Source organism: Ranitomeya variabilis, chromosome 3, assembly GCF_051348905.1.
Source record: "Ranitomeya variabilis isolate aRanVar5 chromosome 3, aRanVar5.hap1, whole genome shotgun sequence".
Lineage (NCBI taxonomy): Eukaryota > Metazoa > Chordata > Amphibia > Anura > Dendrobatidae > Ranitomeya > Ranitomeya variabilis.
Window position 1 is genome coordinate 5,433,863 of NC_135234.1, and position 27,140 is coordinate 5,461,002.

Consider the following 27,140-nt stretch of genomic DNA (forward strand, 5'->3'; position numbering starts at 1 on the left):
AAATCAGGATTGAGTGGGAGGGGATATGTGTTTCTTACAGCAATCTTATTCAGTTCCCGAAAGTCAAGGCATGGGCGGAGACTACAGTTATTTTTTTTTGTTTATTTTAGAAAAAAACCCTGCAGCAACAGGAGACACGGAAGGTCAGATATGCCCCTTGCGGAGACTTTCAGATATGTACTCCTTCATGGCGACCCGCTCGGGACCAGAAAAGTTAAACAATCGGGCCTTAGGCAACTTAGCCCCAGGAATCAGGTCAATGGCACAATCAAAAGGGCGGTGTGGTGGTAACCCCTCAGCCTGACTTTCGGAGAACACGTCCTCAAAGTCCTTCAGGTACTTCGGAATACTCTCCAGACCGACAGACGACACAGACCTCAGACATTTGTTTTCACAGTTGGATCCCCATTTAACAATCTCCCGGGCCTCCCAGTCAATGACCGGATTATGACATTGCAGCCAAGGAAACCTCAAAACCAAACCAGCAGGGAGGTTGTCCAGAACGAAACAGGCTATATGCTCCAGCTGAACAGACCCCACCTTAAGGACGAATTCTGCAGTAACAGAGCGGATCCTCTCCTTGGTGAACGGGGTTGAGTCAATAGCCTCCACTCATGGGTTTGTCACAGTGAGCCACCCATCTTGAGTCAATCAAGTTCACTGAAGACCCGCAATCCACAAAAGCAAAAGAGGAAAAAAAAAACCAAACAATTGTTCACTCTTACTTCCATTTTTAACAATAGTTTGAAGGCTGAGGAAAAAAGTACCTGTGGGCCTGAGTAACCTCCTCGGCAGTTACCGAGACCTAGTCCTTTCCTGAGACCTTAGAATCCGGGGGACAGTCCGTTTTTCAATGACCCGGCTCTACACAATAGAAGCAGAGTTTTTTCCTTCTGCAGCGTCTCCTCTCCTTTTCCTTCATGGAGACAGCCCCCACCTCCATGGGCTCAACAGATGATGAAGGCTCCGGTTTCACCGGCAACAGAGGAGCATCTCGTTGCACAACTCCTCTCTCTCTCTCAGCCTGCGGTCCATACGGACGGCCTGGTTCATAGCCTCCTCAGAGTCTGGAGATGGGTGCAGGGCCAAGGCATCCTTTAAATGCTTGGAGAGACCCCGTCAGAACAGCCCCCCGAGTGCAGAGTCGTTCCAGGAAACCTCGGGGGCCCATCACCTGTACTCGGAACAGTACCACTCAGCTGAGCGCTTTCCCTGGGTAAAACTCATAATCGTGTCCTCTGCCAATCTCACCCGATCAGGTTCATCGTAAATAAAGACCCAAGGCCTCGATGAACCGATCAACAGACATTCTCTCAGGGGAGGTAGGGGGCAGGGAGAAAGCCCAGGATTGCGGCCCTCACGCAAAAGGGAAAAAACTATCCCCACCCTTTGACTCATCGCCCGAAGATGCAGGGAAAAAAGTAATTTACAACTCTTTGAATATCCAGAATTTTCTCTTATCCCCAGAAAAGGTATTCGGAAGTTTAATAGAGGGTTCAGGAGAGGATAAGGAAACATCAGACACAGTACCTTCTCCATTGCATTGCCAGACGAGGGAGAGGCACCCCGAACAGCAGTAACTGTATCTGCCAATTCCCTCTGTACCTGTTGGTGAGAAGCCACCAATGCTCTTTCCACTACAGATAGGTTCTGCATCATCTTGGTCAGATTAGATACCTGATCTGACACAGCATGCAGCGGGTCCATAACCAGCACACACACAAAAAACACTCTAAAAAAATTGTATGGGTCGGTGATAATGTGGTGACACCAATGGTGTCACTGGTGCTACCTAGGCGGGAGCTAGCAGGGGGCACGGGACTGAGCGCAGGGAGTGCAGAATCACGGCACGCTGTGCACAAGGACCTGAGACTATGCAGTGAGCACTGGACCTGGCACTGAGCAGTCACGTGACCAGGGGGCGGACTCACTGCGCATGAGTGCAGGGAAGGCAAATGACTGCACGGAGTGCAAAGCACAGACAGTAAACATAGTCAAGAAAAGCCGAGGGTCAAAAGCCAGACGAGAGCGTAGTTCCTAGGGATAAGACGAAGCGTAAACGGAGACAAGCCAAGGGGTCAAATAAACGGAAAGTACAGGGCAGTACAAAGAAGGATACAGAGGCAAAAGTCAGGGGACAAACCGGGTCATACACAGCAAAGCACACAAGCACAGAGGCACAACGTTTACGGGAGGAGTAACCAGGGTCAGCAACCACAAACCGATGGTACGGAAGTATCACCGACACCAAATCCAGGAACTGCCAACATTAAATAGCCGCCCCAAAACCAAAGAGAGGCGGACTAGAATTAACCCTGACCTGACCAGGATGGAGGCGGAACCATCCTGTCCAGAGTCTTGACAAGCATTTTTTCTATATGCTCTTTAGGCACTAGCCATGCAGAGTGCCCAAACTTTTGTATTGGCCCATTTGATTTTTTGTAATTTTAAAAGTCTAAAAAATGACTTTTTCTGTGTAAAATACAAAAGGAAATGCGTCATCTGTAACTTTAGGTCTTTCAGATCATTTCATCTTCACCTTTCACTGTTCAAACTAACAGTAATTTTGATCAGGGGGCACAAACTATTACATGCCACTGTACACTCATTTGCTTTTGTAGTTTACAGATCGGAAAGGTAACAATCAGGATCTCCTAATCCCAGGGGGCAGGTGGATCCTCCAGGTTCTAAGTTCTATAGAAAAGAGCTTTTAATGCCCAAAGTCATTTGAACAGTTTTGGGTGGAGGAGAATGTTGTGGTCTAGAGGTAAAATGGAGATCACACGATTGTGATATGGCCGCACTACACCACCGATAAAGCAGCCACAGCCGGTGACTGAGGAGAATCTGTGACCTCTCTGCAGTTAGTGGTCACTACTCACCTGGGTAGCCATATGTAGGAATCTCCTCTTTACACCGCTCATCCCCCCTCACATATGTCTCTGTAGTATTATTATGGGTCAGATCTTCACCCTGAAACAAATATTATAAAAGTCACCGACAGATGGAGAAGTCCCATCTATGATCAGCTCTAATCCTGCCATCTCCACCGTTCTCATTACACAAGTATAAAACATATAATACTGGTGGATAAAACAAGACTGAGCACAAGACCTTCACCGGCGTCTACACATCATAGGGGAGATCTCCTGACACCTTCTCTCCATCTACCTGACGATCCTGAGGAGCACTGGGATCTTCTTGGTTACAGTCCTGTGGAAGAAGAGGACGGGGACATCTCTCTGGTGTTGTCCTCTTACTGGATAGATCTGGAGGGAACACATACAGGGACTGAATTCATTCTTTACTAGACATGAGCGAATAGCTTCAGCTAAGGCTACTTTCACACTTCCGTCTTTTTGCCTCCGTCACAAGCCGTCGTTATGGCAAAAAAATGGACCCTGCAAATGTGCCCGCAGGATCCATTTTATTGCCATACATTTAAATGGACGATGGATTGCGACGGATGCGCCATGTTTTAGCGGTCCGTCGTGACCCAAAAAAAAGTTCAATGTAACTTTTTTTTCTCCGTCGGATCCGCCATTTCCGACCGCGCATGTGCGGCCGGAACTCCGCCCCCTCCTCCCGTCACATCACAATGGGCAGCGGATGCGTTGTAAAACTGCATCCGCTGCCCACGTTGTGCTAAAGCACAACGTCCGTCGGTACGTGGGGCCGACGTTTTGCGACGGCCCCGTACCGACAGAAGTGTGAAAGTAGCCTAAGTGCTTACCAAATAGCTGCATCGGTGACCTGGATACTTGGTTCGCTCCCGATAATCAGATAAACCAGCGCAGCAGCTGGATGTCAGTCACAACACACAGGTTCTCCATGCATGTCTTGTGACTGTCACTCAGCCACGACACATGCAGCTGCAGCACTGAACAGCTGATTATCGGAAGTGATCCAGGTAACCGATTGTTGGAAGCCAACATGGACAGTTTATGTATAAGAGCAATGAACATTCCATTAACTTTGTATAACAGCTAAAACCTACATCAAAGAAGTCATGTATCAACCTGTTCCAGGGAACCTATACAAGGAGCCACGTATCACCGTGAAGGAGCAAAACCTCAAAGCAGTCAAGAACTTCACCTACTTAGGCAGCACACTTTCCTGTGAAGTAACCATAGACGCTGAGGTTAATAACAGAATTGCCAAAGCCAGTGCTGCCTTCTGGAAACTGCGTAAGAACGTCTAGGAACGAAGGGGACTCAGCCTTACCACCAAGCTGAAGGTCTACTGCGCGGTGGTCCTCACCACACTTCTCTACGCTAGCGACACTTGGACAGTCTACAGCCGGCATGCTAAACAGCTTAATCATTTCCACATGAATTGCCTCTGCAGACTCCTCCACATCAGGTGGCAAGACAACGTCCCGGACACGGCAATTCTGGAACAAACTGGGCTCTGCAGCCTTTACACTCTCCTGCTGAAAGTCCAAGCCAGGTGGGCAGGACACGTGGTCAGAAAGCCTGACAGCCGAAACAACTGCTGTACAGAGAACTGTGCCAAGGAAAGCCAGCAGTTGGGGGGCAGAAGCACTATAAAGACTGCCTTAAGGGTAAGTTCACACAGGGCGTTTTTGCTGCTTTTTTTCTGCAGCAAAACCTGATCTTCATGGCAGGAAAGAAGCTGCGTCAAAAACACAGGTTTGGGTGCGTTTTTTTTCCTCTTTGTCCATGCTAATGTCCTTGGATTTTCAGCAGCAAAAACGCAGCAAATAATGATACATGCGTTTTTGCTGCGCTTTTTTCAACACCCATTCAAGTCAATGGGTGAAAAAACACAACAAAAACGCTGAAAGAAGTGACATGCTCTATGTCCAAATTACGCAACAAAGCACAAAATAATGATCACATAAAAAACCAATGTGTGTGGATGAGATTTCTGAAATCTCATAGGCTTTGCTGGTACTGTAAAAAGCAGCTGAAACTTAGCATTAAAAAAAAGCTGCAAAAACACCCTGTGTGAACTTACCCTAAGGCATCTCTCAAAAACCTGGAAGTCAACACCAATGAATGGGAAGAGCTTGCCCTGAATCATCCAAGTTGGCGGGGCAGGATCTCCTCAGGAGCATGTGCAGCTGAAGATAGGAAAATCTTTGACGCAAAAAGACAGCGCGCTGTCCTCAAGGCACAAGTAGAATCAGGTGTACTGACCACATCTGCTTCCTTATGTCAAGTATGTGGGCGAACCTTCAGGGCCCGGATTGGACTCATCAGCCACCTACGGACCCATAACTACTAATTCTCTTCTAACCCTGAAGTCATGGTCGTCTTCAACTATGAAGGACAAACATCACATCAGAGACTGACCAAGAGCTGTAAAAACTACATTGTAGGTGGACATTGTGTCTCCAACCTCTTGGAGCATACATAACTCCTGTGGTGTTGGGAGTATAAGCTATTGCTCCTAAATTGAACATCTTATCTTTGGCACACATTCCATGTGGAGGTTACAAAGCATTGTTCTTCGATGGACATCTAGTCTCTGGCCTATACGGAATGTCCTCAGGCCTTTTGACACCAGGACTTTATCCTAAATCCAAGGACACCATCTAGGGGAAGATGAGGACCACTGCAGTCATAATATCTCATATTACCAGAAGATGATTGGACACTCTACTACAAAGGATCCCGGCGCGAGGGTGGAGTCAGGGCTTGTATGTGGGTGTGGATGTGTAATGTTTAGTATATATGTTAGGCCATGTGCACACGTTCAGTATTTTTCGCGTTTTTTTCGCATTTTTTCGCTATAAAAACGTGATAAAAACGCGAAAAAAACGCTAACATATGCCTCCTATTATTTTAAGTGTATTCCGCATTTTTTGTGCAAATGTAGCCTTTTTTTCCGCGAAAAAAATCGCATCGCGGAAAAAAAAGCAACATGTTCATTAAAATGCGGAATTGCAGGGGATTCCGCACACCTAGGAGTGCATTGATCTGCTTACTTCCCGCACGGGGCTGTGCACACCATGCGGGAAGTAAGCAGATTATGTGCGGTTGGTACCCAGGGTGGAGGAGAGGAGACTTTCCTCCACGCACTGGGCACCATATAAGTGGTCAAAAAATAAGAATTGAAATAAAAAACAGTCCTATACTCACCCTCGATGTCTTCCCGCCTCCACTGCACGCTGCCGTTCGGTTCCTGTAGCTGGTGTGCGGCGAAAGACCTGCCGATGACGTCACTGTCCTGTGATTGGTCGTGAGCGGTCATGTGACCGCTCACGTGACCGTGACGTCACGGAAGGTCCTGTGCGCACAGACCAGCTATAGGAAGACGAACGGACGCCGGTGAGGAGATGTCTGGGTGAGTATAACCATTTTTTTATTTTTTTATTATTTTTAAACATTCTATCTTTTACTATAGATGCTGCATAGGCTGCATCTATAGTAAAAAGTTGGTCACACTTGTCAAACGCTATGTTTGACAAGTGTGACCAACCTGTCAGTCAGTTTTCCAAGCGATGCTACAGATCGCTTGGAAAACTTTAGCATTCTGCAAGCTAATTACGCTTGCAGAATGCTAAAAAAACGCGAAAAAAACGGAAAAAAAACGCAAAAAAAAAAATGCGGATTTCTTGCAGAAAATTTCCGGTTTTCTTCAGGAAATTTCTGCAAGAAATCCTGAACGTGTGCACATACCCTAAGGATCAGTTAGATCTCTCTCTTTCTGAAGACATCCTCGGTGGGAAGTATGCACATTGTTTAGATAGAAATTAGTACACTGACATACTAGTATTTGTATTTTCTCTAATTATAGGAAGGTCTTGTTACCTACTTTGTTATCTGAACTTTCTTCTTATTATTATTTTATTAAATATTTTTTATTATTTCGAGTTTTGACGATTATACAGGAGATACTTAGGGTTGGATAGCCAACAGGAAATCCGAACCAACACCGATAAAGGGTGGAGAGGCCGCAATTCAATCTGCTGGAGGTCTTGTGTGAAGCCTCCACAATCAGTGATGGTTTGGGGAGCCATGTCATCTGCTGGTGTAGGTCCACTGGGTTTTATCAAGACCAAAGTCAGCGCAGCCGTCTACCAGGACATTGTAGAGCACTTCATGCTTCCCTCTGCCAACAAGTTTTTTGGAGATGGAAATGTCATTCTCCAGCAGGACTTGGCCCCTGTCCACACTGCCAAAAGTACCAATATATGGTGTAAAAACAACAGTATCACTGGGTTTGATTGGCAGCAAACTCACCTGACCTTAACCCCATAGAGAATCTATGGAGTATTGTCAAGAGGAAGATGAGACACCAGACCCAACAATGCAGACGAGCTGAAGGCTGCTATCAAAGCAACCTGGGCTTCCATAACCCCTCAGCAGCGCCACAGGCTGATCATCTCCATGCCACGCCGCATTGATGCAGTAATTGATGCAAAAGGAGCCGCGACCAAGTACTGAGTGCATTTACTGAACAGACATTTCAGTAGGACAACATCTCGGATTTTACAATCATTTTTCAAGCCGGTGTTATAAAGTATTCTAATTTACTGAGATAATGACTTGGGTTTTCATTGGCTGTAAGCCATAATCATCAACATGAACAGAAATAATCACGTGAAATAGATCACTCTGTGTGTAATGACTATAGAATATAGGACACTCACTTTTTTGTATTGAAGAACTGAAATAAATTCATTTTTTGATGATATTCTAATTTTGTGAGAAGCTCCTGTATATCAGGACATTAGTTAGCGGCTGCCCCAGGTCATACACTATTATCCTTATACAACTACTATTCTACAAATGCGATTTCCAACCACTTACTCATTTCCGGATCTGCATTCTATTGCACCTATTGTCTTGCAATCCATCATGTACGTTTATTACTTTACTCTTTTGCGGAACCATTTTCTGGTCATTCTTTGTTATCACCCTAGTTTTTCATGCCATGCAATATTTTATTCAATGAATCAATAAATACTATTTTTATATCTCTACTTCTGGGTTCTTTGGAGCATTGTTTCTATATGCTCTTTAGGTACTAACCATGCAGAGTGCCCAAACTTTTGCATTGGCCCATTTGCTTTTTTGTAGTTTTTATCTTAAACTTAACTGTTTAAAATAACAGTAATTTTGATCAGGGGGCACAAACTATTACATGCCATTGTACACTCATTTGTTTTTGTAGTTTACAGATCGGGAAGGTAACGGTCAGCATCTCCTAATCCAGGGGGTAGGTGGATCCTTCAGGTTCTAAGTTCTATAGAAAAGAGCCTTTAATGCCCAAAGTCATTTGAACAGTTTTGGGTGGAGGAGAATGTTGTGGTCTAGAGGTAAAATGGTGATCACACGATTGTGATACGGCCGCACTACACCACCGATAAAGCAGCCACAGCCGGGGACTGAGGAGAATCTGTGACCTCTCTGCATTTAGTGGTCACTACTCACCTGGGTAGCCATATGTAGGACTCTCCTCTTTACACCACTCATCCCCCCTCACATATGTCTCTGTAGTATTATTATGGGTCAGATCTTCACCCTGAAACAAATATTATAAAAGTCACCGACAGATGGAGAAGTCCCATCTATGATCAGCTCTAATCCTGCCATCTCCACCGTTCTCATCACACAAGTATAAAACATATAATACTGGTGGATAAAACAAGACCGAGCACAAGACCTTCACCGGCCTCTACACATCATAGGGGAGATCTCCTGACACCTTCTCTCCATCTACCTGATGATCCTGAGGAGCACTGGGATCTTCTTGGTTACAGTCCTGTGGAAGAAGAGGACGGGGACATCTCTCTGGTGTTGTCCTCTTACTGGATAGATCTGGAGGAAACACATACAGGGAGTGAATTCATTCTTTACTAGACATGAGCAAATAGCTTCAGCTAAGTGCTTGCCGAATAGCGGCATCGGTGACCTGGATACCTGGTTCGCTCCCGATAATCATCTGTTCGGCGCCGCATGTCAGTCACATCACAGCTGATTATCAGGAGCGATCCAGATATCCAAGTTACCGAATGTTGGAAGCCAACATGGATAGTTTATGTATTAGTAAACCCCTCAGCAGCGCCACAGGCTGATCACCTCCATGCCACGCCGCATTGATGCAGTAATTGATGCAAAAGGACCAAGTATTGAGTGCATTTACTGAACAGACATTTCAGGAGGTAACATTTCAGATTTTACAAACATTTTTCCAGCTGGTGTTATAAAGTATTCTAATTTACTGAGATAATGACTTTTGGGTTTTCATTGGCTGTAAGCCATAATCAACATTAACAGAAATAAACACGTGGAATAGATCACTCTGTGTGTAATGACTCTATAGAATGTAGGAGATTCACTTTTTGTATTGAAGAACTGAAATAAATTCACTTTGTGATGATATTCTAATTTTGTGAGAAGCTGCCATAATTTCTCCAACTGCTGTACAGCAGTATCAGCCCCCGGGCAACTGGAATCCAGGCGAGAAAACGCCCCAAAGTGTGGATCAAACCAATAATCTCAGAAGAAAGGGGAGGTACCTGTAGAGTGGTTAACACTGTTATTGAATGCAAACTCTGCTAAAAGGAAAGGCATCGGACCAGTCCTCTTGACTGGAGGGGCAAGGCAGCGCAAAATTTGTTCTAACAACTGATTGGTCAGACCGAACGGACCATTGGTCTCCGGATGGTAGGAAGACGAAAAGGACAACTCAATACCCAACCTTTCACAAAACGCCCTCCAAAACCTGGACACAAACTGCACACCACGGTCAGACACCACATTCAAGGGCACACCATGCAAACGAATCACATGTTGAGCAAACAACCTAGACAAGGTCTCAGCAGAGGGTAGTGCCACTAAGGGTACAAAGTGTGCTTGCTTTGTAAACCTGTCCACCACCACCCAGATGACAGTATTACCCTTGGAGCGAGGAAGATTGGTGATTAAGTCCATGGACTTAACATGGGGGTGTCAACCTTTTAGCAGACTCAATATATGCCAGGTACTTGTGGTCCGTAACTACAGTAATGGGATGAACCGCCCCCTCCAAAAATGCCTCCATTCTTCAAAGGCCAACTTAACCGCAAGAAGTTCACGATTACCCACGTCATAATTTCTTTCTGCCGGGGAGAATTTCTTGGAGAAGAAGGCGCATGGTCTCAAATTGGTCAAGGTGGCGGGCCCCTGGGAGAATACCGCCCCCGCCCCTTCGAAGGCATCAACCTCTACTATAAAGGGCTCAGATGGATCTAGCTGTACCAGAATCGGGGCAGTAATGAAACATTTTATCTAAGTGAGAAACGCGGCTACCGCTGTGGCAGACCAGTTCTTGATATCAGCCCCCTTCTGTGTCAAGTCAGTGAGGTGCTTGACCACCTGAGAGAACCCTTTAATAAACCTCCGGTAGTAATTGGCGAATCCCTAGAAGCGCTGAAGGCCCTTCAGGTCCCGGGGTCGAACCCAATCTACAATGGCATGTAACTTTTTGGGATCCATACGAAACCCCTCACTAGAGACAATGAACCCCAAGAAAGGCAGTTCCTGGATGAAAAAATAGAAATAGGCTTACCGGTAATTCGGTTTCTAGGAATCTTCCACGACAGCCACTTCGGAGGTTGTCTTCCCCGCCCTAATAGGAGACAGGAACACAGAGGTTAAATACCCTTCCCCTTCCTGCAACCACCAGTGTTTTCCTAGACATACTAGCATGTATAGTTACCACAAAAGTGCAGGAATTATCCAATAATAACATCAGATAGGGAGGTAAATTAGTGTTGTCGTGGAAGGTTCCTAGAAACCGAATTACCGGAAAGCCTAATTCTATTTTCTCTAGTCACCTTCCACAACAGCCACTTCGAAGTAGTACCAACAGCTAATTTCTCTAGGGAAGGATCACGGCCTGCAGAACTCGTCTGCCAAATGTTAAATCCCTATTGAAATTTAGCCTGTAATGTCTGGTGAACGTGTAGATGGACGACCAGGTGGTGGCTCTGCATATCTGCTCTGATGAATCATTCCCCCTCTCTGCCCATGATGCGGCTATTGCCCGGGTAGAGTGTGCCTTCAGTAAAGCAGGTGGATCAAATCCATGTGATGAATAAGCCAGGCAAATAGACTGTTTGATCCAATTCGCGATACTGTTTTTTGCCGCCTTCTTGCCTTTGTTTCGTCCTGAGAACTGGATGAATACATTTTGACCAATTCGCCAGGCTTCAGTATGTCGTAGGTAAAATAGGACCTCCCTGCGAACGTCAAGGGTGTGTAAGGTCTCTTCCTTAGGGTTGGAGGTGTTTGGGCAAAATGAGGGCAGTACAATGTCCTGATCCCTGTGGAAATTTGAGAGCACTTTAGGTAGAAAGGACTGATCTAGTTTTAGTACAATGCTATCCGCAGTGAAAGTCAGATAAGGTTCCTGTATCGAAAGGGCCTACAACTCTCCAATACGTCTAGCAGTAGTGATTGCGCCTAAAAAGACTGTTTTAAGAGAAAAGGTACCTTCACACTAAACGACGCTGCAGCGATACAGACAACGATGCCGATCACTGCAGCGTCGCTGTGTGGTCGCTGGAGAGCTGTCACACAGACCGCTCTCCAGCGACCAACGATGCCGAAGTCCCCGGGTAACCAGGGTAAACATCGGGTTGCTAAGCGCAGGGCCGCGCTTAGTAACCCGATGTTTACCCTGGTTACCAGTGTAAAATGTAAAAAAACAAACAATTCATACTCACCTTCGCGTCCCCCGGCGTCCGCTTCCCTGCACTGACTGAGCGCCGGCCCTAACAGCAGAGCAGTGACGTCACCGCTGTGCTTTCACTTTACGGCCGGCGCTCACAGTCAGTGCAGGAAGCGGACGGCGAGGGACGTGACGGACATCAGAGGGTGAGTATGTACTGTTTTTTTTTTTTTACTTTTACGATGGTAACCAGGGTAAACATCGGGTTACTAAGCGCGGCCCTGCGCTTAGTAACCCGATATTTACCCTGGTTACCATTGTAAAACATCGCTGGTATCGTTGCTTTTGCTGTCAAACACAACGATACACGGCGATCTGACGACCAAATAAAGTTCTGAACTTTCCTAAACGACCAGCGATATCACAGCAGGATCCTGATCGCTGCTGCCTGTCAAACTCAACGATATCGCTATCCAGGACGCTGCAACGTCACGGATCGCTAGCGATATCGTTTAGTGTGAAGGTACCTTTAGGTTTTTTATGTTCATAGATTCCAGGGGTTCAAATGGATCTTTGGTTAGGCTGTTAAGCACGGTATTGAGGTCCCAAGAAGGCACCCTAAAACGGAGTATAGGACGAATTCTGGATGCTGCTGTCATGAAGCGCTTGATCCAGCGGTGGCTGGCTAAATTTAAATAAAAAAAGGTGCTAAGGGCCGATACTTGCACTTTGAGTGTGCTAGGGGTAAAGGCCCAAGTCTATACCTTTCTGTAAAAAAATCTAAGATTTGCGCTATATTGGGATTGAATGGGTCTGGAGTTTCTGGGGAGTACCAGGACGTAAACTTTTTCCAGACTTTAGCATAGATGGCATTGGTTACTGGCTTCCTGCTTTTTTGGAGGGTCTGGATCACTTCATCCGAGAGTCCTTTGGCTCTTAAAATTCTGGCTTCAGTAGCCATGCCGCCAGGTTCAGTCTGCGAAGGTCCGGATGCATTAGGGGACCTTGGTGAAGGAGATCGATTTTTTGAGGTAGAAGGTAGGGACCTTCCAGAGCCATGTCTATCAGGGCACTGTACCAACTCCTCCCGGGCATAGTGGGGAGATTAAGATTGTGGTAACTCGGTCTGTCCTGATCTTTTGTAGTGTTTTTGCCAGCATGGGGATGGGTGGAAATGCATACACGAGGTTGAACCTCCACCGTTGTGAGAAGGCATCTATTCCCTGCGCCCCATCCATGTGATAAAGGGAGAAGAATGTTACCACTTTCGCATTTTGCCCGTTGGCAAACAAAACCACCTCTGGAGTTCCCCATCTTGAGGTTAGGGACCGGAATACTGTTTGGTCCAGACACCACTCTCCTGGATGTATGTCTTTCTGGCTGAGGAAGTCTGCCTGATTATTGTCTAGCCCTCTTAGATGTACTGCTGTGACTGACAGAAGGTTTTTCTCAGCAGCAAGAATTTTCTTCTGGGCAATTTCCTTCAGACCGACATACTTCGTTCCCCCCTGGTGTCGTAGATAGGCTACTGTGGTCATGTTGTCCGAGTAGATATGAACGTGGTGATTTTTGATCAGCGCAGATAACGCTTTTAGGGCTTCTTCCACAGCCTTTAGTTCTCTTAGGTTCGAGGAACTGCTGCTGATGCTTGATTTCCATCGTCCCTGAAAGTGGAAACCCTCTACCACTGCACTCCAGCCTCTCTTGCTGGCATCTGAGCGGAGTGTTTTTAGGGGAAACTGATCCCAGCTGACCCCTTTCTGAAGATTTTGGTAATCCAACTACCATTTCAGAGCCGATTTTACGTGGCCCGGGAGAAGAATTATTTGATTCAATGGAGTCTGCAGTCTCCTGGAATACAGAAGCACGCAAGTCTGAAGGGTCCGCATGTGAGCTTGAGACCAGGAGACCGCTTGGATGCATGCGGTCAGGGATCCTAGAACAGACATTGACTCTGAGGGTCGGCGCTCGCTGGTCCCTGAATCTGGTTATCTTGCGGACAAGGTTGATTTGATGATCTCTGGGTAGAAACGATGTCCTTTCTTTTGAGTCCAGCAGAATCCCCAAGAAATTTCTCCTTGTGGAGGGATGGATCTCTGATTTTTCCAGATTCGGGATCCAGCCTAGGAACTGTAATATCTCCAGGGTTTTTGTTACATCTGTTTCCAGACGGGGGCGGGGGGAAGGTGGGGTAGATGACGCCATAATGAGAAAATTGCCCAAATACGGGACAATGCATATTCCTTGTTGACGGATGAAAATCATTGCTTCCGCCATAATTTTTGTTAAAACCCGTGGAGCCGATGAGATGCTGAAGGGTAGGACATTGAATTGGAAATTGGAAATGTTTGCTTTGAAGCCCCTGGGAGACTGCGAATCTGAGGAATTTTCTGGGTGGATTGGCACGTCTTAGTATGCATCCCTCAGATCCACAATTACCGACCTGATTGTTTCCATTTTGAATCTCCTGTACCGGACTGATTTGTTTAATGGTTTCAGGTTTATGAGGATTCCGTTCTTCTCCGATGGTTTTGTTTTAGAAAGAGACGTGAATAATGGCCACGTCCTTCCACTAGTTTCGGCACCTGCGAGATCACATTTGATTGTAGCAGAATTTGTAGATCCTTCAACAAGGAGTTTTGGAGGTGCGGAGTTTGTAGGGAGGTTATCCTCAAGCATTGTGGGGGAGGTCTCTCGAATTCTATTTTTAGTCCATCTCGTATGGTACGAAGGACCCACCGATTTGCGGAAATGAACTGCCGCTGGGTGAAAAAGAGTGAGAGTCGACCTCCGACCGGAGCATCGTCATTGTTTATCTGGGGTTTGTTGGGTTTAAGGGACAAGGATGTTCTTGCCCCTGCCTCCTTTGGGACAACTCCATCTCCCTGTCTTGCCTTTTCCTCTCTGTGAAGATTGGTCACGGGAGGGGTGAAAAAAGCGTGTTTTTTTTGTTTTTTTTTTTAGGAATTTTCTGTTCAGGGAGAGATTTCTTTTAATCTGCTGCCTTATCCAAGATATCATCCAGAATGGGTCCAAATACATTATGGCCCTGGAAGGGGATGCTACACAACTTGGACTTGGAGACTAAGTCGCCCCCCCAAGATTTTATCCAAAGTGCTCTCCTGGATGAGTTGGAGAGGATGGCAGCTTTTGCGGCTACTCGGACAGACTCAGCCAAGGCGTCTGCTAGGAAAACAGTTGCTTTCTGTAGCAGGGGTAGCGAGTCTAAAATTTCCTCTCTTGGGGTGCCCTGTGTCAAATGATCCTCAAGTTTGCGTAACCAGACGAACAGGGATCAGGCCACGCAAGTGGAGGCTATGTTAGATTTTATTAAATTTGTGGAGGTGTCCTAGGACTATTTTAATAAGCTCTATCTTTCGATCCATCGGATCCTTGAGCTGGGAAGAGTCCTCAAAGGGAAGGGCTGTTTTCTTATTTACCCTGGACACCTGCACATCCACTTTTGGGGTCTCCCATAAGGAGTTATCTCCGTCTAAGGGGAAAAGTTTCTTTAGCTCTGAGGGAATAGTAAGACCCTTTTCAGGGAGGCCCCATTCATGTAGAATCAAAATTCTGGATATTTTTATGCACAGGAAAGCCCTTTTGATCTTTGTGCTTTAGACCGTCAAACATTTCGTCCTGTACCGCGAGTTTAATTTCCTCATCCTCCACCCCCATGGTGCCTCTTACTATACTGATTAGGTCACCCACATCCTCAGAATTAAAATAATATTTTTTGTTCTCTGATTTAAAAGGTGGGGGAGGAAGTGGAGCCCTCATTTTCCCAAGCATCCTCCGAACCAGAGTACTGAATCTCTCCTGAGTCTGAGTCGGATTCTACTGGGGCCTTTTTCCTCTTTTTAGGAGGAGGTGGTTGAGGCACCGGGATCTGGGAGAAGGTAGCCATGGAAGAGTGGACCTCTTCTTTAATGAGGGATCTGATGCTATCCATAAGAGAGGGCTGCTCAGCGCGTAAAACCTCATCTGTACAGGATTGGCAGAGTTTCTTCCCATATGTAGATGGGAGTCTGGCTGCACACACTTTACATTTGCGGCTAGTTCTTCTAGGGTCAGAGACCTTTTCTCCATATAAGAGAGAGAAAGGGTTTAAGCCGCTTAGGAGTATGCGAGTATGTATATATGTATGTATGTATGTATGTATGTATGTATGTATGTATGTATGTATGTATGTATGTATGTATGTATGTATGTATGTATGTATGTATGTATGTATGTATGTAGCGTCGGACTGGAGCACCTTGGGCCCACTAGAGAAAATCATTCTTGGGGCCCCACTATGTAGCTACACAGAAATACATTCAGGACCATCAATTGTGCGGTAAAACACGCTAATATTAGGGCATAATATAAGGTAGTACACATCTTAATTATGTAGCAGGTGTTGGGGTAGCCCCTCATAGAATATAAAGTAGCCCCCCTCATAGAATATAATGTAGCCTCCCACAGAATATAATGCAGCCCCCCACAGAATATAATGCAGATCCCTCATAGAATATAATGTAGCCTACCTCATGGAATATAATGCAGCCCCCCTCATAGGGTATAATACAGCACCCCACAAAATATAATGCAACCCCCTCATAAGGTATAATGCAGCCCCCCAATAGAATATAATGTAGCTCCCTCATATGGTATAATGCAGCTCCCCTCATATAGTATGATGTAGCCACCTGACAGAATAATGCAGCCCCCACATATAATATAATGCAGCCCCTCCACAGAATATAATGTAGCCCCCTCAGAGTATAATGCCAACCCCTCACAAGGCAGCCCCACTAAGAATATACTGTAGCCCCTCATAGGGCATAATGCAGCTCCCCTCATATAGTATGATGTCGCCCCCTCAGAGAATAATGCAGCCCCCACAGAATTATAATGTAGCCCCCTCATAGGGTATAATGCAGCCCCACTGAAAGGGTATAATTCAGCCCCCTCCACCATCATCATTGTTCTCCCCCCTCCACCATTGCACTCATTACTACCTCCATCATTGCCTCTTCCCCCACCATTGTCCTTTCCACCACTACCATCTTTGTCCTTTACACTGCAACCATCATTGCTTTCTTCCCCACCATCATCACAGCCTCCTCCACCACCATCATCATTGCTTCCCCCACCACCACCACCATCATCATTGCCCCTACCACCATCATCATCATTGCCCCTACCACCATCATTGCAAAAAACAGCCGCGCTGAATGATGACGTCATCCGGCCGCGCTGATTCAGACAGAAACTGCCGGGCAGGAAGGAGGACGGCATGGATCCCTGCAGCCCTTTAGGTGCCCACCTCTGGGGCCCCCCATTCAGCAGCAGCGGCGGGCAGTGTTAGCCTCAGCCTGCGGCTAACGCTGCCCACCATTAAAGTGAAATGGTATTCACGCCTCTCCACGCCCATGGGAGTGGGGAAGCGTGAATATTCATTTCTCTTTAGCAGCGGGGACAGGCTCCTGTCCATCTGCTGCTCTCTGGCACCCAGAAGGGCCCCCCTTGACTCAGGGGCCCCATAGCAGCTGGGTGTGCCGCTATTAGCGACACTCCACTGGCTGGGGGGCCCCTGGAGCAGTGGGGGCCCTAGGCAGCTGCTGGCCAATATGCCAGCAGGTGTCAGTGCCTGGTCCCACCGGAGAATCCTAATACATATATACACACACACAGGGATAGCTGGGCCCAACACCTGCTACTTACGGTAGGGTAGGAGGGGGTACGCTGAGTTCTGCAGATGCAGAGCAAGGGGGTCTGTTACCATCCATGTCCGTCACAGTAATGTCAGACAGGCTTACCTTGTCACCTGGATCTTTTAAATAAAATCGTGGGCCAGCGTCATTGTGCTCCTCCTCCCCGCCTCGCCCGATTTGGGGGGGATCCTATCCGAACGTCCCGGTATTGCTGCCTTAGCGGGCCGGCCGACGCAACACGAGAGAACGCCGGCCGGAGCACGCGTGCGCTCCACTGTGGAACACACTGGACAACCCGGAAGTGACGCGCGTTCACCCAGAAGTGATGCCCACGCAGACGCCACAGCCAAGACGCGACACCTCCGGCATGCAGCAGGGGAGGAGGAAACTGGGGGGCTGCAGGAGGCCACCAGTATGCACGTCACCGCCCCGCATTACCCCCAGAGGAGGCGCAGGAGGGGAAGGAAGGTCCCGAGTCCCGCCGAAGCGAGGAGACAGGAGCAGCGTCAGAGGAGGGGAGACAGACCTCAGTTGCCCGGATTATTCAGGTGTGTGGAGCTCCGATCGCCGGCCACGGCAGCCCCTTCAGATCCTCTTCATGCCCCATAGGGGACAGGAAAACACTGGTGGTTGCAGGAAGGGGAAGGGTATTTAACCTCTTTGTGTTCCTGTCCCCTATTAGGGCGGGGAAGACAACCTCCAAAGTGGCTGTCGTGGAAGGTGACTATAGAAACAAGCATTTCTCTAGTTTAGCGAAGAGTTGGTTCTCCTTGAGTCTTTGAAGAACCGCCCGAAGGTGACCAATATGTGTCTGCTTATCAAGTGAATAAACTAGAATGTCATCCAAATATATATTAACACAAACCGCCCAATAAAATCAGAAAACAAATGATTGATGAAGTTTTGGAAAATCGCAGGGGCATTGGTCAGACCAAACGGCATAACTACATTTTCAAATAGCCCTTCTGAGGTGAGAAACGCGGATTTCCACTCATCCCCCTCCTGCAGCCAGATGAGGTTAAATGCCTCCTGCAAGTCTAGTTTTGAAAACCCTTTGGCCCAGGATATTTGGTTACACAAATCGGGAATGAGTGGGAGGGGATATAGGTTTCTTACAGCAATCTTATTCAGTTCCTGAAAGTCAAGGCATGGGTGGAGACTACAGTCTTTTTTTTTTTTTTTTTAAACCTGCACCAACAGGAGAAACGGAAGGGCGGATATGCCCCTTGCGGAGACTTTCAGATATGTACTCCTTCATGGCGACCCGCTCGGGACCAGAAAGGTTAAACAATCGGGCCTTAGGCAATTTAGCCCCAGCCCAGGAATCAGGTCAATAGCACAATCAAAAGGGCGGTGCGGTGGTAACCCCTCGGCCTGACTTTCGGAGAACACGTCCTCGAAGTCCTTCAGGTACTTCGGAATACCCTCCAGACCGACAGACGACACAGACTTCAGACATTTGTTTTCACAGTTGGATCCCCATTTAACAATCTCCCAGGCCTCCCAGTCAATGACCGGATTATGACATTGCAGCCAAGGAAACCTCAAAACCAAACCAACACTGAGGCTAAACAGGCTATATGCTCCAGATGAACAGACCCCACCTTAAGGACGAATTCTTTAGTAACAGAGCGGATCCTGTCCTTGTTGAACGGGTTTGAGTCAATAGCTACCACTCTCATGGGTTTGTCCAACCTGACTGTCCCTATATCACAGTGAGCCACCCACCTTGAGTCAATCAAGTTCACTGAAGACCCGCAAACCACAAAAGCAGAAGAGGAAAAAAACAAAAAACAAAACAATTGTTCACTCCTACTTCCACTTTTAACAATAGTCTGAAGGCTGAGGAAAAAAGTACCTGTGGGCCTGAGTAACCTCCTTGGCAGTTACCCAGACCTAGTCCTTTCCCGAGACCTTGGAATCCGGGGGACAGGAGGGACAGTCCTTTTTCCAATGACCAGGCTCTCCACAATAGAAGCAGCGTTTTTTCCCTTTGCGGCGTCTCCTCTCCTTTTCCTTCATGGAGACAGCCCCCACCTCCATGGGCTCAAACGACGATGAAGGCTCCGGTTTCACTGGCAACAGAGGAGCATCTCGTTGCACAACACCTCTCAGCCTGCGGTCCATACGGACGGCCTGGGTCATGGCCTCCTCCAGAAAGTCTGGCGGTGGGTGAAGGGCCAAGGCATCTTTTAAATGCTTGGAGAGACCCCGTTGGAAAAGCCCCCTGAGTGCCGAGTCATTCATCGTAAATAAGACCCAAGGCCTCGAAGAACTGATCAACAGACATTCTCTCAGGGAAGGTAGGGGATAGGGAGAAAGCCCAGGATTGCAGCCCCTCACACAACAGGGAAATAACTATCCCGACACTTTGACTCATCGCCCGAAGATGCAGGGAAAAATGTAAATTTACAACTCTTTGAATATCCGGAATTTTCCCTTATCCCCAGAAAAGGTATCCGGAAGTTTAAAGGGCCACTGTCACCCCCCTCCAGCCGTTATAAACTAAAAGAGCCACCTTGTGCAGCAGTAATGCTGCATTCTAACTAGGTGGCTCTTTTAGTTTTTGGTTCAAGTATTCCCAAAATAAAGCGTTTTGAAACTTATCCAAAATACCTGCCTTTATCCAGGGAGGCGGGTCTGAACCCCCCTCTTTGAAGCGCCCAACTGCCGTCAGTCATCTCTTCTGGGGCGCTGGTCGCCGCCCCTCAGCGATGTTTACCTCTGAAATCCGGCGCCTGCGCTGTGCTCTTCTGCCTGGCGCAGGCGCATTGAGCATTGGCCGTCAGCTCAGATGCCGGGTTCCGGACTGCGCCTGTGGCGTGCCTAGGAATCCCAGCCCCGCACTGTGCATAATGCATAACACACTGCGGGGCAGGGATTCAGTAGCAGGGTGGCCGCACTGCCCGCACAGGCGCAGTCTGCAAGCCTGGCTGGGACGTCAGAAGGCCAGAGCTTAAACACAGCGCAGGCGCCGGTTTTGAAGCGAAAAAAGCGCTGAGGGGGCGGCGCGGAAAGCCCCTGAAGATTTGAGTGACGGCAGAGTAGCGGTTCAAGCTGGGGAGTGAGGACCCGCCTCCCTGGCTAAAGACAGGTATTTTGGATAAGTTTCAAAACGCTTTATTTTGGGAATACTTGAACCAAAAACTAAAAGAGCCACCTTGGTAGAATGCAGCATTACTGCTGCACAAGGTGGCTCTTTTAGTTTATAACGGCTGGAGGGGGGTGACAGTGGCCCTTTAATAGAGGGTTCAGGAGAGGATAAGGAAACATCAGACACAGTACCTTCTCCATTGCCAAACGAGGGAGAGGCACCCCGAACAGCAGTAACTGTATCTGCCAATTCCCTCTGTACCTGTTGGTGAGAAGCCACCAATGATCTTTCCACTACAGATAGGTTCTGCATCATCTTGGTCAGATTAGATACCTGATCTGACACAGCATGCAGCGGGTCCATAACGAACACACACAAAGAAAAAAAAAAAAACACTGAAAAATTGTATGGGTCGGTGATAATGTGGTGACACCAATGGTGTCACTGACGCTACCTAGGCGGGAGCTAGCAGAGAGCATGGGAATGAGAGCAGGGAGTGCAGAATCACGGCACGCTGTGCACAAGGACCTGAGATTATGCAGTGAGCACTGGACCTGGCACTGAGCAGTCACGTGACCAGGGGGCGGACTCACCGCGCATGAGTGCAGGGAAGGCAAATGACTGCACGGAGTGCAAAGCACAGACAGTAAACATAGTCAAGGAAAGCCGAGGGTCATAAGCCAGACGAGAGTATAGTACCTAGGGATAAGACGAAGAGTAAACGGAGACAAGCCAAGGGGTCAAATAAACGGAAAGGACAGGGCAGTACAAAGAAGGATACAGAGGCAAAAGTCAGGGGACAAACCGGGTCATACACAGCAAAGCACACAAGCACAGAGGCAAAACGTTTACGGAGGAGTAACCAGGGTCAGCAACCACAAACCGAGGGTACGGAAGTATCACCGACACCAAATCCAGGAACTGCCAACATTAAATAGCCGCCCCATTTGCTTTTTTGTAATTTTGAAAGTCTAAAAAATGACTTTTTCTGTGTCATCTTCAACTTACTTCACTGTTCAAACTAACAGTAATTTTGATCAGGGGGCACAAACTATTACATGCCACTGTACGCTGTCATTTGGCTTTATAGTTTACAGATCAGGAAGGTAACGGTCAGCGTCTCCTAATCCAGGGGGTAGGTGGATCCTCCAGGTTCTAAGTTCTACAGAAAAAGGGAAATTAGACTTACTGGTAATTCCATTTCCAGGTAGTCCCTCAGGACAGCACCATGGAGGACGTCCTTCCTTGACCTATAGCGGGACAGGATCATAGAGAGGTTAAAAGGACCCTCCCACCTCCAGTGTTGTTTCAAAGTACCACAGAAGGATGGAAATAAATGGTCTAAACATGCCCTTACAAACATGTCAGTAATAACCATTAAACTGCTTCATCTTAATTTCGAGCCATGGTGACCCGAAGGATAAACGATCTGCCGGTAGATTAATCCCGAACAATCCTAAAAAACAAACATAAGGGAGGGAACTACGGGTGCTGTCCTGAGGGACTACCTGGAAATGGAATTACCGGTAGGTCTAATTTCCCTTTTTCCATTACGTCCCTCAGGACAGCACCATGGAGAATACCAAAGAAACTCTTCCAGGGTGGGTACAGAAGCCCAGGAATCAAAGTCCCAGGCAAAAACCAGACTAAATATATAGAGGATCTGAAAGATCAGAAAAACCATAGATATCTAAAGAGATCCGCAAAGAAAATCACCGTAGTGAGTGCCTGGTATACATCTATAATGGCCAATTTCAGTATGAATGTGGTAAATGAAATAAGCATCAGAAACAGAGAGGGAAATACACCCATTGTACTCCAATACCAATAATGAACCACAGCAAGTTATTTAATGTGATAGATACTTATAGACATCGCAGCCCCCGAATAGGGTTAGAGAACCTTATTGCCCAGCAAAATATGGTGAAAGTCACAGCCACCACACAATGAGGACTGTACCGACCAATAATAAGCTGCATGTGCTTATCCTGTTGTAAAGAATGAAGTAACAGAAGCTGGATCTGGGTCTCCAAAAACACAAGGACTCTATATCCAGAGTCGAGGCCCAAGACAAAAATGTGAAGTGGTAGGCCCATGATACAATGTGCGGCCACCCAAGGCACCAGACAGAAGGTCTAACCCAGTGGCTCACAGCCAGAGGCGAAAAAGGCACCAAGCACGACACACTGATACCCCCTGCCCTGCAAAGGACACCGAAACCTTATAATGCAAAATCATGCATATAGGAACTATGAAGCAATATAATGCAATATGATGTACAAAGTTACTATGAAGCGCTATGATGCGTATAGCAACTATGAAGAAATATGGTGCACAAAGGCAATTTGAAGCACTATGATGCATATAGGAACAATGAAACAATAGGATGTAAATAATGAAGCAGTATGATGCAATATGATGCATGAAGTAACTATGAAGCGCTATGGTGCTTTTAGGAACTATGAAGCAATATGCTGAAATATAATGCGCAAAGTCACTATGAAGCGTTATGATGCATATAGGAACCATGAAGCAATATGCTGTAATATAATGCACAAAGGCAATATGAAGCGCTATGACGCACATAGGAAACCTGAAGCAATATGATGCATATAGGAACAGTGATGCAATATGACGCACAGAGTCACTATGAAGTGCTATGATGCACATAGGAACCATGAAGCAATATGATGCAATATGATGCAGAAGGGCAATATGAAGCACTATGATGCATATAGGAACAATGAAGCACCATTATGCATATAGGAACCATGAAGCAATATGATGCAATAGGATACACGAAGTAACTATGAAGCGCTATGATGCATATCGGAACAATGAAGCACCTTGATGCATATAGGAACCATGAAGCAATATGATGCAATATGATGCATGAAGTTACTATGAAGCGCTATGATGCATATAGGAACAATGAAGCACCCTGATGCATATAGGAACTATGATGCAATATGATACACGAAGTAACTATGAAACAGTATGATGCCACAGAGGCACTCAATATGATGCATAGATGTGCTATGATGCAGTATCATGCACAGAGGCACTCAATATGATGCATACAGGCACTATTATGCAGTATTATGCACAGAGGCACTCAATATGATGCATAGAGGCACTATTATGCAGTATTATGCACAGAGGCACTCAATATGATGCATAAAGGCAGTATTATGCACGGAGGCACTCAATATGATGCATACAGGCACTATTATGCAGTATTATGCACGGAGGCACTCAATATGATGCATAGAGGCACTCAATATGATGCATAGAGGCAGTATTATGCAGTATTATGCACGGAGGCACTCAATATGATGCATAGAGGCACTATTATGCACAGAGGCACTCAATATGATGCATAGAGGCAGTATTATGCACGGAGGCACTCACTATGATGCATAGAGGCACTATTATGCAGTATTATGCACGGAGGCACTCAATATGATGCATAGAGGCAGTATTATGCACGGAGGCACTCAATGTGATGCATAGAGGCACTATTATGCAGTATTATGCACGGAGGCACTCAACGTGATGCATAGAGGCAGTATTATGCAATATTATGCCCGAAGGCACTCAATATGATACATAGAGGCAGTATGACTAGGCCATGCCTGAAGGTGCCAAACAAGGGACCAGACTTACACTTTTAAGTAAAAGAGCAATCTATCAGAGTTCCAGATAAATCTACACTCTGAACAATACCAGGGTGGATAAAAATCAATGTTTTTTTAAAAAAATCAAAAAAAAATCGGATTTTTTTGATTTAAATCGGATTTTTTTGATTTAAATCGGATTTTTTTCAATAAACTGCTTTTTGAGGAAAATATTTTACCATCCAAAGGTTCTTCCATCATGAGATAAAGCTGAGTTGTTTAACTCAGTAGAATAAAGGCTGTATATGTGTAACATTCACAATGCCATGCTCTTCCAGAGGTTTCTGTAGGATGCTGACTATCCAACAAGTTTGGGCATGTCAACTGAATGGAAAAAGAAACTAAACCAAAAGTGAAACCAAGCTAGAAGTGTGGAATTAAAGGGGCAGTATGAACAAAATGTGGAGGCTATTAATAGTTTATACAATTAAGACATGCTGCTTTTAAACACCTACCTATTGCCATATAGTAAAACAAAAAAGATTTTTACTTACTTTGGGGTCCCCCCCTCACCCTGGCGTTAGATCGTTGCCCCTAGTTTCGTCCGTGTAACTATGGGCGCACATGCGCACTGCTCTCACTTCTCATTTTAATCGTGATTTATATTAAAAAAAACCTTTTGATTTAAATCAGTGATTTAAATCGTGATTTAAATCATGATTTAAATCGGCGTGATTTAAATCAATCCACCCTGAACAATACATCTCATTTGTCAGACTGACTCCACCCGAAGGAGCTAATTAATGAGCAGCATCTGGAGGGCAGTCTTCATGGAGACAATGTGCTGAATTAACACCTTGTGTCCTCCTATGGATGGAGTAGTTAAGTTGCAAAGAAAAGTGAAACACGTGCTTATTGAACCAGAAAATGGAAAGCATGCTTCCAAAGTCACTCTGAAGCCCGATCATAAGGCTCTGTGCAGACAAGACCTGCAACTAACTGAAGTCCAGTCATGAGATGTAGCCTGGACATATGGCCCCACCATAGCCTAGAGGTCCAAGGCCTAGCTGCAAATGGGTTCCAGGTACAGCTTTGGCACAAAGGCCTGAGACTAGAGTCAGCCCAGAGGCCCCGGCCATCGATGCAACATTAAACCAAGCACTCACCTGTGCTGGCTCCATACCTGCTAGAAGACAGGGGGAGCTGGTAACGCTTCCTACCGTGGAAGGAAGTGGCGTCCATTCAGAAATGCTGCATTACTGCCTGTGCCCCCTTCCGTGTTCCATTGTGGAACGCACGCCGATCAAATGTGCCGGCGCTCCTCTCTGACGTCACTGGGAGCGCAATGGCCTTCTCCACCACACGACTTTCGGAAGAAGCGGTGTTTTGCCGTCAGCGTCCGAGCCGAGAGCCCCCCCACTGGGAGGAAGCGGCTCTGCCCAGGAGCCCGTCCGCTCGACTGGTCTCTGGGGCTGAGGGACTCCCCACCGGGGAGTTTCCACCCTGGGCTACTTGACAGGGGGAAGGATTTGACCTGCCGCCCGATCCCCCTAAGCCCATTACACAGGCTGATGGCTGAGAAACCTCTCAAAGAGGAGTCGGCCATGGGCCGTCTGACCGGGAAAAGGGAAGGCTGAGATCCCCGAACTCCGAGTCCATCTGGTACAGCACTGATAGCTGAGGGACCTCTACCCAGTGAGGTGTCGGCCACGGACCACTTGACAGGGGGAAGAGAATCCACAGGATATCTTTGCTCTAGGAGCAACCTCTCATACAACCGTCCTTGTAGGGACAGGAAAAAACACTGGAGGGTGGAGGTGGGAGGGTCCTTTTAACCTCTCTATGATCCTGTCCCGCTATAGGTCAAGGAAGGACGTCCTCCATGGTGCTGTCCTGAGGGACGTAATGGAAAACGGTAATTAGACATACCGGTAATTATATTTCCAGGAATCCATCCTGACAGCACCATGGAGGACGTCCTTCTTATCCATAGTGGGACAGGAAACCACGAGAGTTTAAAAGGACCCTCCCCCTTCCACCCTTCAGTGATTTTCCAAAGTAACACTTCTGGATGGATGCAAAAAAGAATTTATTTGAACATAACAAACATTATACAAATGTTACTTCACATAAGTATGCATTACATGTAATATAGGGAGGGAACTACCAGTGCTGTCAGGATGGATTCCTGGAAATATAATTACCGGTATGTCTAATTACCGTTTTCCAGGTCACCACCTGACAGCACCATGGAGAAGTACCAAAGGAGACTTTTTGGTCCTAGGGCGGGACTACTGCATGAAGCACCTTCCTGCCAAAGGCTAGCTGAGATGACACTACGTCTAGTTTGTAATGCTTGGAAAAGGTACTGAGACTAGACCAGGAATCAGCCCTGCAGATCTGATCTGCCGAAGCCCCCCCTTTCTCTGCCCATGAGGTGGCTATCGCCCTAGATGAATGAGCCTTTAAGTTGTCTGGGGGATTTTTACCCTGTGCTTTATAAGCTAGGCTAATAGTGGACCTAATCCATCTAGCAATGGTAGACTTTGAGGCTTTTTTCCCCCTATTTGGGCCTCCAAATAGAACGAACAAATTAGTATCCTGTCTCCATGCCCTAGTCGCCTCTAAGTACTTAAGGACAGTTTCCCTAACATCCAAGTTATGATAAAACATTTCTTTCTGGTTTTTGGGAAACTGACAGAAAGATGGAAGTACTACCTCCTGATTTATGTTTGAGTCTGAGACGACTTTCGGAAGGAAGCCTGGGTCAAGTTTTAAAACTAACCTATCATCAAAAATTTGCAGATAGGGGTTTTGAATAGAGAGGGCCTGGAGTTCTCCTAGTCTCTTAGCTGACGTAATGGCCACCAGGAACGCCGTTTTGAGAGAAAGATTAGAGATGTTTATATCCTCAGCTAAGTCAAAGGGATTTTTGCATAATTCATTAAGGACCAGGTTAAGATCCCAAGGTGGGATGGTTTTCCTGATCGAGGGCCTTAGCCTTAAGACTGCCTTGGAAAAACGAGCAATCCAGGGGTGGGAGGCTAGAGAGGAGTCATAAAATACACTGAGGGCTGCCACTTGGACCCTCAGAGTACTTGG

At 46.7% G+C, this 27,140-nt stretch overlaps 1 protein-coding gene across 1 annotated transcript in view; it reads right to left on the reverse strand.

Moving 5' to 3' along the window:
* The window catches only part of LOC143814893 (uncharacterized), a 748,367-nt gene that overhangs the window by 710,249 nt on the left and 10,978 nt on the right, over positions 1-27,140 (reverse strand). Inside the window, exons 7-11 of the mRNA XM_077293561.1 lie at positions 10,525-10,584; positions 8,695-8,792; positions 8,406-8,496; positions 3,172-3,269; positions 2,883-2,973 (exon numbers count right to left, since the gene is read on the reverse strand). Of these exons, the coding sequence (XP_077149676.1) occupies positions 2,883-2,973; positions 3,172-3,269; positions 8,406-8,496; positions 8,695-8,792; positions 10,525-10,584 (438 nt within the window). The remainder of the gene's footprint in view (positions 1-2,882; positions 2,974-3,171; positions 3,270-8,405; positions 8,497-8,694; positions 8,793-10,524; positions 10,585-27,140) is intronic.